Source organism: Corella eumyota, chromosome 5 (assembly GCF_963082875.1).
Source record: "Corella eumyota chromosome 5, kaCorEumy4.1, whole genome shotgun sequence".
NCBI lineage: Eukaryota > Metazoa > Chordata > Ascidiacea > Phlebobranchia > Corellidae > Corella > Corella eumyota.
Genome location: NC_137494.1, coordinates 15,183,050 through 15,195,866, shown reverse-complemented (window position 1 = coordinate 15,195,866; position 12,817 = coordinate 15,183,050). Strand labels below are relative to the sequence as shown.

The following is a 12,817-nucleotide window of genomic DNA, read 5'->3' as shown; positions in this document are numbered from 1 at the left end:
GTTAAATAGAGTTACTACGTTAAAAAAAATGTTTAAATTATTTTTTAATCCAGTTTCGGTAATAGAACAGTTAATTTACAATTTTGATATAAAATAAATTATTTAAATTTAAACTGAGATAGGGTAATGAAGGTATAGGAAGTATTTAAATTGCTATTACAATAACCAAAGGTGGGCACTAAACCGTTAATGCGTTAATCGTTAATTAACGAAGTTAAATTTTTAAATAAAATTTAACTTTTAAGTTAACTTTAAAAATCGTTAACGGACCCGTTAACTTTCGTTAAATTGTGCTTCCGTTAAATTAAATCCGTTAATTTAATATTTTTACAAGTTTACCATGGTAATATAAAAGTATATATATTTTATTTTGCCGTTTATTGGGTTTAATCGCTTCAATTTTAAAGGATGTATTGACGATGTATTGACTGACGTATAAACGATGTATTGACGACGATGACGATGTATTGAAATTTTAAACGATGCAGTTTTGAAAACGCCATTTAAACTTACGTTCGTGTAGTTAAAATATCAACTAAGATAAAAACTGCTGTTTTTTTAAATAGGGTCGTTTCTTTGTTTGTTTTATTTAAATTTTAACGTTAACGTTTATCGATAACTACCGTTACATTTTGTTTAATTTAACTTATTAACGTTAACGAAGTTAATATACTATGTAACGAATTACCACTTAACGAAGTTACTTTCTCGGTTAACTGTGCCCACCTTTGACAATAACGTAGTATACAGCAAAAGCATAAGAAGTTAGTTTAATTAGCATAAAACTCTTTTAAATTATAGTTTTTTTTTAGTTTTATTTATTTTTATTTACGCGAATTGATAAAAGTAAATAATAAATACGATATACAATTAATATTACAACAATGCGACGGAAAAAACGACAAAATCAATTTAATGATTTAAAACAGGTCAAAAGTATTAATGTTCATATAAAGATTTTAAGTATATTATGGCATGGTCACCAAACCCAAAGTTTAATATCTTAACTTAAAATATCTGCATTTAATAAATGCACAAAATATTAAAAAAAAAACAGTTAAAAGATAAATCAAAACAAGCAACCTTTACAATACGCCAGACAAGTTATAAATAACCAGCCTACGTCACGAGTATTACGTCATAATATTTCTTGCGCTACTTTGTCATTCGTGCGTTGGTTTGATTTTATAAAATAAAAAAAAAAGTTCGCGTGACTTGGTACTCAGAAATTGATAGCAGGAATAACTCGGTTATAATTGAGATTAAGATAATTAAAATTGTTTATTCTTAATTTTGTGTCCAGAATAAACACTAATTTTATCTAGAATATTTTAAAATATATTTTAAATATGTCAACTTAACTAGCAAGATTAGACCTATTTAGTTATCAGTTTATTATATATTGTAGTTTTAAATGACAATTTTAAATTCTAAAAGCAATTTATTAAATGCAATTTTAATAATAACAGTAAAGTTAATAAAATATATTTAACAGTTGGACTATTTAGATATGTCAACTTTGCTTTCAAAATTTAGACCCATTTAGTTTTTAGTTATATTAATAATGTAGTTGGAATGCTTTATAATATTTCAATTAAAATATTTTTAAAAAAACGTTGGTTTTAGGATTTTGTAGTGATTTTAAGCAATATTATTGTTTAACATAAAAATGAAAACTATTTTATGTTTCGTGATATTTTTATTCACTGCTTCATATTCTCTGGAAATTGTATATAATTCTCAAAACCAATCATTCGGTAATTAATTTTAATTAATCAAATTAACTAATTAAGAAATGCAAAAATATTTTAATAACTAGTTAAATAATTTAATAATTATAAAACATAAAACAAGAATTTATTTTTTTAATTTTTAATTTTTTTATTTTTATTTTAAATATCTTGTTAAAATATTTCTAAAATAATATTTTTAAGAAATCACAAACCGTATTACATTTGATTGTGGAAATCAAGACTGCATGTGTTGTGGTAATGCCAAATCTTGTATTTGTAAAGAAAATTTTGTGGATAAAATTAAAATATTTGAAGATGTATGTAAAAAACATGTTTGTATTGGTAAGTAAGCTTCATTTTGTGTTTTTATTTGTTACGTAATAATGCATACAACTCATATAAAAACGTGGCCGAAAATACACCATAAATATTTATATTTTATTTGTATATATCTTTATCCTCGATGTGGAAAGGTCGAAAGCCTAAACTTTGAGTAAAATTTGTTACCCTGACCCAGTCGCGAGTTGACTTTGCCAGTGTAGGATATTATAGACTATAATTGCCCAATAATTAAGCTGCTAATTAAGTGCCGGCTCAGCAGGAGTTTATACTGTTTATAGCGCCTTAATCAAGGTTGCTACAGCCGGGAAGCAGTGGGAATCGAACCCCCGACCTCATGCTGTAGCAAGTGTTCTTACCACTACACCACGCTGCCGGTTGTCTATAAAAAACAAGTTAATTTTAATTTATAAATAAAAAAAACGTAAATACCTAAAGTGCATTCAAAATGTATTACTGTATATAACTGGGCAATATGTAAATTTATAGATACGTACATATATTAGTAATCCAAAGGTTATGTTATTTTAACACTTACTTTTATGCATAATATCCTGAAAGCACGCAAAAACTCTTTTTATCTCTAGTCATACCACGCAATGTTGTGACAATAGTTTAAGATAATATACAACACTATATTACGCACTTAATTAATTACTTTTAAAATACGTAGTCATGTTGTTCCTATGTAATTACTAGAAAAACATAAACAGTTAATTAAAAAACTTAAATCTTGCCAATAAAAACCTAAATTCAACCAAATTTTTTTAATTTTTTAGTTACAAATAACTCAGATCTTGTGCTTCCAAATGGAACTCGAAAATGTACTGAAGACCACCTTGGAGTTCTGGCTTCTGTTGAACGAAAAGGAAATACATATTCTTGTAATTCAACTCTACCTTGTGCATGTAAGAAAAAAAATTTAAAAAAACTCATACTGACCAATAAATTGACCTAACTTTTTCACCTATTCTTTTTTTAGTTTTAGATGAAGATTGTATAACTACATTATCTTCAAAACAACAACCAAAACAACATCTATCTGCAACTGATATTACACCAGGTAACACAGTGGTAACCATGTTGAAGTAAAACTTTTTTTGTCTTCCCTGTTTAACTATAAATAAAGCTGTGGTCTGCCCAATTTAAAAATTTTAAGAAAAAACAACAAAATGTGCCTATACATATTTATTGTTAATATAAGATGGCCAACTTTACAGCCTAACTTTTACTGGCCTATTTTTATTACCCCAAATCAATCTAAAATTTCCCTTTTTGTTTTAGTATATTGTTAACATAAGGTTGTTGTCTATATCTATATTTAATACTAGGTATTGTGCTTATTTAAACCTATTCTTAATGTCAGAAAGTTATTATCACAGGCTAGTTAATAAACAACTTTGTTATTATCCCGACTTAAAGCCTTAAATTGTTTAAAATTTTTGAAAAAAACTTTATTATTCATTATTATTTAGATTTAAACAACATTACATTTGAGCAACAACTTAAAATAATATCCACAAACTCCGATGAATTGGAAGATATTGAATTAAACATAACTAGAATTTGGGAATTGGTTTTTAAAAAACTTAAAATTCAATTTCCATGTGAACCAGATTATGTTAGAGAAATTAGGGGAAGAGATGGAAAAATTTTTGGTCTTCGGTAATGAACAATTGCTTATTGTAAAAAGTTTTGATACCTATATTTTTTTTATATCATTATCCTCGATGTGGGAAGGTCGAATGCGCGACCTAAACATAGAGTAACATTAGCTACTTCGACCCAGTCTCGAGTTGCCTGTGGCAGTTTGGATATTATAGATTATAATTGCCCGGTAATTAAACTGCTAATCATGTGCTGGCTCAGCAGGAGTTTATACCGTTTATAGCGCCTTACTCAAGGGCGATACAGCATGAGAGCAGTGGGGATCGAACCCAAGACCTCATGTAGTGTAGCAACTACATCACGCTGCCGATATAGTATTAAATATAATATAAGATTAAAACAAATTCAACACATTTTACAATCATACTTTTTATATTAAGAACACAGACGTAAATAAAATTATATATGAAAGTAATAATGACACGCATTTCTTAGTCTATAAATATCTTGAATCTGTTTACAGAATTAAAAATCAAGATTATATTTGTGATGTTTATATTTAGATATGTTATATCTGGAGCGAATATTACAGCCAAGCAATTACTTCGACAATACAGACAAGAGGCGAAAAAAAACAACGAATTATGGCAAAAAACTATTAGCTTTCCACGACAAGGTAGTTTAAACTTTACTTATTTTTTTATTTTTATTATATTATTTATCCTCGATGTGGGAATGACAACTTCACGACCCAAACATAAAATAACATGAGTTACCCCAACCTAGTCTCAAGTTGCCTGTGACAGTTTGGGATATTATAGATTATAATTGACTGATAATTATGCTGCTGATTAAGTGCTGGCTCAGCAGGAGTTCATACTGTTTATAGTGCCTTACTCAAGGGCGCTACATCATAAGAGCAGTAGGAATCAAACCAAGGACCTTATGTAGTAAAGTCAAGTGTTCCACTATGTCATGCCGTTGGTTGCAATATTACTAAACTTGCCTATAATTAATAAAAAAACTAAAATTAGCTTTTTTTTATTAAAAATGTATTCCTTGTTAGTTAAATCCTGCAACAATACATGTAAAAAATCGATGAAATGTGGTGAACAAGCTAAAGTGGATTTAGTTTTTGGCCAATTTATTTGCCAGTGTAAGCTTGGATATGTGGGCGACCCTAACATTAAATGTATTGGTAAGTTTATTAAAATTGTTCTAACTTTTTACTATAAATAAATATCTAACCTTAAAATCGTATTAAAAGACTTATATTTTTTTAATTGATTTTTAAAATTGTTTAATTTTTCTTACTGTATTTGGCTTCCGTTCCATAAATAAAATAGGATATTAAGTATGTAAAATCATTAAATAAACCATTTATAACTAGTTTAATATCTGACAGTTTATATATAACGTTGTACAATTAAACACTTAATCATTAAACAACTGTCACTAACAATTAGTTTGTTGTTACAGGAATTTGCCAGGAAGAGGAGATAACAACAACAGCAAAAGGAGATTTAACTTTTGCTGAGACTTTTGCTGGGCTAACTTCATTATCAAAACAAACCTGTCCAAACGGTAGCCTAAAATTAATTAAAATATTACAAATGTCGTTTTTCCATTGTTTAAAACTTCCTTATTTGATTGTAATTAATATTTTAAACTAATTATAGGTTACCCTCTTGCCTCTGTTACATGCAACAACTCTGCCCCTTTCGAATTCTCAAACGATATTCTTTTCTTTAATTGTGGGGTAGATATCCATGCGGTTCTTGATATGGTAAGTAACAAAAAAATAAAGTCTTTAGAGTATCCAAAACTATTGTGGTAACAGTTCTTGGGTAAGCGAATAAACTCCTGAAGAGCCAATCCTAAACTAATAGTTTTACACATTTTAACTTGTAGCCTTAACAAGACACTTGACTTCACTATGTAAGGTCCTGGGTTCAATTCCCACTGCTCTCATGCTGTAGTAACATTGAGTAAGGCACTATAAACGATATAAACTCCTGTTAAGCCAGCACTTAATCAGCAGCTTAAATATCAGGCAATTATAATCTATAATATCCCAAACTGCCACAGTTAAATTTAGACTGGGTTGGAGAAACTGATTCAACTTATTTTTTATTGAATAATATATTTTTATAACAGGCTTATAACGACTCGCTATCAGTTGAAATAGCTTGTTCATATTTACAAATCTTGACTGCTAATTCAAACGATTTATCATCGAAGGAAGTCAACTCGGTCGTTAACTTTATGGAAAATGTAACAAATAATGTGAACGAAGGAAGAGTAGAGGTATGGGGTTATTAGTCCTGTTCATTCTTTAAAAAAATATTTAGTCACCTATTTTTGTCTATTTTTATGATTTCCAAGTATTTATAGTACATAATAGTAATATTAATACCCAGCACAAAGTAGTCACAAAATTTCTATTAAATAACTATTAAAAATATTTAAAGCATTTTTTAAATACTGATGACTTTGATAATGATTAAATTATTCACAGATTAAATGGCTGTTTGATACTTATATATATAAACATATAGCGTACCATATTACTATATACAAAAAATAAACATTATTAAATCATATTCTTATATAGGTATCAAGTGTTAATGTATTACGAAGTCTTGTCCTAATATCATCCCAACTAGCTGAAGGTTATTGGAAGCCAGACCGTTCAAAGAAAGCGATGGAAAGTCCAGAATTTAGAGCAAGCGACAATGAACTTAGAAGAAGGATTGCGACTTATATACCAGAGTTAGCGATCAGATCTAATGTGTTTAAAGATAACGGAGATATGTTTGTGATGGAAACTGATGCTTTATACATGCAGGTAAATTACAACAGAATATAATTTGGTGCTAGAATTTTTTTGTATACTTTAATATTTCTTTAGCTAAGTAAAGACCAACTAAAGTTGGATGACCTTTTTTTCTTATCACTTTAAGGTAATAGGTTTTTGATGTTTTATCGAGTAAGGGTGTACGGTTGGGATGTGTTTGAGCTACCTGTAAACGCTTAAGGGCGAATAATGTGGCATTTTTAAGTTAGACAATGATATCTGCAGTAGCACTTACATTTTTTATTTTTAAATACTTTTTTATGCTTATACTACTTAACACTTTAACTAACCTGCAATTTTTGTTTTAATATAAGTAAAAATACTAAAGCTTGAACAATAGGTGCTGTAGAGGAGATGTGGCAACAGTCGTTGCAGATTTAAATAAAGTAATGTAATTTCATTTCTTAGATCACACAATCCACAAATGCTACAAGCAACGGGACTTTCTCATTTCAACCAATTATTCGAACCAACAACGGATCAACGGAAGAAAGTCCGGTTACTCTAATTGTTCCATCTGAGGTGACTGAAAGAGCTTGGTCGAATGAGAATGCGACCACTTTAACTCAGAGAAGAACTTGTTTTATTTTGTACAAAAGCGATACATTTCTACATACAGCCAGGAACATATCATATGTAAGATTACATTTATATATTAGACAATATCCATTAGTTTATGTATAATCCTAAAGCCATCAAATGGGTGGATTTATTAAAAGTTATATGGCACTTCATTGTAAGTAAATTATATGATATACTGTTAGTTATGTAGCACAAACCATTTTTTTTATATAAGCAATATATGCTAGTTCATGTACACTGCTTAAGACAATAACAATATAAGTTTATTGTAAGTTATATAGCATAAAAGAAAGCATTATATGCTACAAAAACAAAGCCTTTGTCTAAACTGCATGCTAGACTACAAATGGCTGCAAAGTTACAAAGCAATTTACTGATATATTGATTTTAAGCAATTTTGTTTCAGGTTCTATCTGTTAACATTGGTATAAATGTAAAACTCGATAACCTTCAACAACCAATCAAAATGATACACGAAGATTTCAACTACACCAAGAACTTTAAACCTTTCGAAAACTCGACAAAAGTAAGACTTTGATGTTTATTTAAACACCAAGTTTGTCTATATAACAAATAATCCTTTTTTTAACTTTTCAGCAACATTTAAAACATAATTTATTTATATTAATTAAGCCAAAATGTAAAAATGTCGACTTTACAGCCTAAACAAGGAGAAATATCAGTTACCCCGACCAAAACTCAAGTTGACTTTGCCAGTTTAGGATATTATAGATTATAATTGGCTGGTAATTAATCTACAGATAGTATTTTAAATATGCTTTTAAAACTCTTAAAAACTTGATAGATTCTACGACAGAAACCTAAGTGTGTGTTCTGGGATTTCGAACAAGAGATGTGGTCAGAGAAAGGATGTTATTACAAGATTGGATCAAACCCTCCAGAATGTAATTGTAACCATCTCACTAACTTTGCAGTTCTTGTGGTAAGTGTAGTTGTAAGGTCGCCAAATTTAATTAAAATAGAGAATATGTTACATTTTAAAATGCAAAAGCTTAGCTTAAAATTCAATGATGGTTTATATACATGTATATACATGTTGATGGTTTAAAACCAGTTAAACGTTGTTTAATTTTATCAACATTTGAAAAAGTAACAAATGTAAACCTTACAAAAAGAATTATATCTTTAACTTAATACAATTTTGTCGATCTAATATGCTTTATAATTTAATTTAGGTAACTGAACTAGATACTAAAGATATTCCCCTGTCAACAGTCACTATAGTTGGATGTAGTTTATCAATTGCCGGCCTTATCTTTACCAGTTTAGTGATCGCTGCTAGCAGGTACCTTCATCTAATTTGCAACTTGAACTTTAATTATTATTACCAGCTGCATAGCTATATTACTTTTAATATTCTTAAAGCGATACTACCTTCTAGAATATCGAACATACTACTTTTTAATTATAAAAGCCCTACTTCTTTCTAGTATTACCTACATACTAGTTTTAAGCATCAGCCTACAAACTGAACTGTTAAAAGCATATTAAGACTATACTAGCATCATAAAAGTTAACGTAGAAATATGATGTAAAGTTGGCATTTCTACATTTAGTTTGTGCATTGTATTAACTAACTACAACTGTTTAATTTGCAGAGATTTAAGGAAAACTCGATCAGGGAAAATATTGTTAAACATTTGCATCAACCTTGCATTATCCTACATTGTATTTGTCACTGGTGTTTCAGCTTACAAGATAGAGTGGGCTTGTATATTGATCACTGCTCTACTTCACTTCTTTTTCCTAATAACTTGGTTTTGGATGGCTATATACAGCTATGATATGTACAACTCGCTAGTAAAGGTAAATATCATATTAACCCATATAAAAACTTGAAAAACTGACATAAATATATCTTTCAGAGTTAAAAAAATTTATTAAACACCATTACATTTGCCCAGTATTTTACTTATACACATTTTACATAATTCTAATTTAATGCTAAATAATTTAGGCTATTTATATAAAAATAACAACTTTTATTCTTATTAGGTTTTCAGTAGCTACCAAACCAAGTTCATGCTTCGAGGAGGGATTGTAGCTTATGGTGTTCCCCTTATTATAGTTATAACAACTTTTAGTGTAACAGTGGGCCAACAAATATATAATGGAATTGATTTAAGTAAGTTATAAAAACATTTTTATACAATTCACTTTAGTATTGTTTTATTTAAATATCGGGTTATATTCTAAATGCTTTTAAATTAGCAAGTTTTGATTTTTTAAAATATACTTTCTAACAAAAAATGATAAATTATACATTTTTCACTTAGTTTAAATATTTTACACTAAATAAACTTGATAAATTTATAAAAAAACTTTTTGTTAAGATTACTGCTTCTGTTTTTTTAAATATGCTTTTGTTTATTAAACCACATGTTTCCATATCAAAATACCAAAACTTATCAAAATCAACAATTAAAAAACATTAACACCTCCTAAAATGTATTTTTACAACTTTACACAAGTTTAAAATAATATTTAAATTGTTTATTTGTAGTTCCGTCTAGCTACCATCGTGAGAATGTGTGCTGGTTACTAGATGTACCATTATATGCCAGTTTCCTTGCCCCAGTTGGAATATTACTTTGTTTTAACTGCTTTGTTTTTGTTGTGGTGACATGGGAATTGTACAAACAAAATAAAAAGGTAAATATATTTATTTATTTTTGTATATATCTTTATCCTCGATGTGGGAAAGTCAAATGTGCGACTTAAACATAGAGTAACACCAGTTACTCCGGCCCAGTCTCGAGTTGCCTGTGGCTGTTTGGGATACTCTAGATTATAATTGTCCGATAATTATGCTGCTGATTAAGTGCTGGCTCAGCAGCAGTTTGTCCCGTTTATAGCGCCTTACTCAAGGGCGCTACAGCATGAGATCTGTGGGGATTGAACCCACGACCTTATGTGTCCTTGTGTAAAGTGTATATCCTTGTATAAGTCACTTAGGGCTAGGATTTAATTTATATTCAAGTATATACAACTAATTTTTTATACAGAGAAAAAACTAAAATTACAAAAAAGTTTAGGTAAAATAGCATTTAAGCCTACATACCAATTAATTATTTTAATTTAAGTGATAATTAATTAAAGAATTTCATTTTCGTAGTACTTATGTAAGAGGAATTTAAGAAAAAACACTTATTAGCTTAATTAACAATTAATCTTAATAAACTTAAAAATCCCATATTCGACAAAGCAACTGTTAATCGATTATCATGTATAAAAAAACTGAAATTTTTGGTCATAAAATAATCATTAAAAAAATAAACAACTAATTACAAAAAATTATTAACACAAAAAATTTATTTTAGGCTCAATCTGATGCTCTGAAACGAACTACGAAACAGTCCTTACTTATTTCATCGACTATGACGTTTATAATGGGGATCACGTGGGTATTTGGGTATTTGATGTTGATTTCAACAAATTCTTTTTATTTGCAAGTTATGAGCTGGTTGTTTGCTATCACCAATGCTTTTCAGGTAAGATCAAGTTTTATAAATTATAAACAAAAGTTAAAATAGTGTGGTGTACTAACCATGGCATCGGATTACGAATTCGCACCAATGGTCGCACCAATGCCACACTATTTTGCCCTTAAGCCAAGCGTTTACAGATAGCTTAAACACACCAAAAGGTTTCGGGTTTGAGTCGCACCAATGTCACACTTTTGCCTTTAAGTCCGGCGTTAACGGATAGCTTAAACACATCGAAAGGTTTTGGGTTCGAGTCGCACCAATACCACATTATTTACCCTTAACCCAGCGTTTGCAAATAGCTTAAACACGTCACGACAGCACACCCTTTGTAAACTTAAAGGTACTGGGTTCGAGCCGCACCATTGCCACGCTATTTGTCCTTAAGCCTGGCGTATACAGATAGCTTGAACAATCCAAAAGGTTTCGGGTTCGAGCCGCACCAATGCCACACTATTTGCCCTTAAACCCGGCGTTTACAGATAGCTTAAACACACCAAAAAGTTTCGGGTTCGAGTCGCACCAATACCACATTATTTACCCTTAAGCCCAGCGTTTACAGATAGCTTAAACACACCAAAAGGTTTTGGTTTCGAACCGCACCAATGCCACACTATTTGCCCTTAAACCCGGCGTTTACAGATAGCTTAAACACACCAAAAAGTTTCGGGTTCGAGTCGCACCAATACCACATTATTTACCCTTAAGCCCAGCGTTTACAGATAGCTTTAACACACCAAAAGGTTTCGGGTTCGAGCCGCACCAATGCCTCACTATTCGCCTTTGTGCCTGGCGTTTACAGATAGCTAAAACATCTTACAACAGAACACCCTTACCTAATTAAACATACAATTATGTTAGGATAACACAAAAAAAAAGAACCGTAGAGAAAGATTTTAATTAATTAAACAATAATATGCTGCCCATAAAATTTTTTTTTATGAGTCACGACATTTTAAACAATCACGAAGCCTGGAATTAATTGGACTTAAGTTATTTATAGATTTTTATTGCGTTATTAATTGCACGCACGAGAAAAACGTAATATAAAGTAATTGGAAATTTTAAATTAAATTTTTGCGATTAAACTTCGCGTATCAAGTTTTAAAAATAAATAAAATAGATTACTTTTGACTTAAAGTTTTACTTAAAACTGTTACATAATAAATCTACATCTATATGTAATGAAGTTTAGTGGACGATATATGATTATGTGTATGTTCAATTTATATACTTACGAAATAAATAAAACTGCTGTTTGTAGTGTGTGGGTAAATTATCATAGGCAAATATTAATCGAATATTGTGACCATATTACAACAAATAAAATCCTGACAAATCAGTGGGCTATTAACTAGTTAAGGCCTGTTCACACGATAAGGTATCGTTGCGTTGCGCTGCGTTACGTAACTTTACGAGTTCTAGTGATTAACAAATACAAAATAGCTAGTAAAAGTATACCGCTTACAAAATCTTGTGTAAATTTCGCTTCGGCTACAAAACGAAATCTTACGTAACTTACGCAAACTTTCGTACTTGTGAACGACTGTTCATTTTAAATGGTTGCGAAATCTTGCACTACGTTACGTTGCGTTGCGTACGCCGTGTGAACGGGCTTTACAACCTTTTTCATCTTAAGCAATACTAACTCTGACTTCTCTATTTCAGGGGGTTGGGATTTTTGTTTTAACAACCCTACGAAGGGACGATATGAGAAAAGTTTGGTGGACGCCACTTAAACAGTTATGCTTTAGGTCTGAAGTTCAAAACGAACATATCTCCCTACGTAACTCTTCGACTTCGACTGCTACCTCAAAATTATCGAGTCGAAAATAATAAAAATTGAAAAAGTTGTTACTACAACTCGAAAAACTAAAAGTTGTTGCCAAGTTTAAAATAAAGTTAACATAGCTATAATACAACAAATGATGTTTTATCATAACTGTAAAGTTACTGCAAAAATTACAATTTTTATCAACCAAAAAAAGAGGGTTAAATCCCCATGTACAAATACTTTATTCTTATGTTTTTATATATTTATCATCATAGTTTGTGTTGCAAAGTTTAAGTAAAGATCTTGTACAAAAATGTTTATTTTAAAATTCTAAAAAAATAAACATTTTTTAAACCTTTACTGTCTTATATTTTCTAACAAGTTTCTAGCTAGTCTACTTCAAAATCTACTGAACTAA

The 12,817-nt window shown here is 29.8% G+C and overlaps 1 protein-coding gene across 1 annotated transcript; it reads left to right on the top strand.

Annotated features, from left to right (window-relative positions):
* The first annotated feature begins 1,629 nt into the window (after positions 1–1,629).
* On the top strand, positions 1,630–12,607 carry LOC145752819 (adhesion G-protein coupled receptor G7-like). Its single transcript, XM_082569165.1, has 20 exons — positions 1,630–1,757; positions 1,935–2,075; positions 2,852–2,980; positions 3,055–3,135; positions 3,548–3,737; positions 4,244–4,356; positions 4,747–4,878; positions 5,160–5,264; positions 5,360–5,466; positions 5,838–5,987; positions 6,295–6,528; positions 6,946–7,173; positions 7,526–7,645; positions 7,925–8,062; positions 8,316–8,425; positions 8,739–8,946; positions 9,136–9,265; positions 9,644–9,792; positions 10,461–10,631; positions 12,294–12,607. Exons 1-20 carry the CDS (start codon positions 1,670–1,672, stop codon positions 12,459–12,461), a joined length of 2,892 nt encoding a protein of 963 aa, XP_082425291.1. The 5' UTR covers positions 1,630–1,669; the 3' UTR covers positions 12,462–12,607.
* The last annotated feature ends 210 nt before the right edge of the window (positions 12,608–12,817 follow it).

Excerpts from the sequence above, each read along its gene's own strand:
- LOC145752819 (XM_082569165.1), top strand. The coding sequence starts at position 1,670 with ATGAAAACTATTTTATGTTTCGTGATATTTTTATTCACTGCTTCATAT. Across the intron at positions 7,646-7,924 it reads CTTTCGAAAACTCGACAAAA|ATTCTACGACAGAAACCTAA; the intron begins GTAAGACTTTGA and ends AAAACTTGATAG. Across the intron at positions 9,266-9,643 it reads ATATAATGGAATTGATTTAA|TTCCGTCTAGCTACCATCGT; the intron begins GTAAGTTATAAA and ends GTTTATTTGTAG.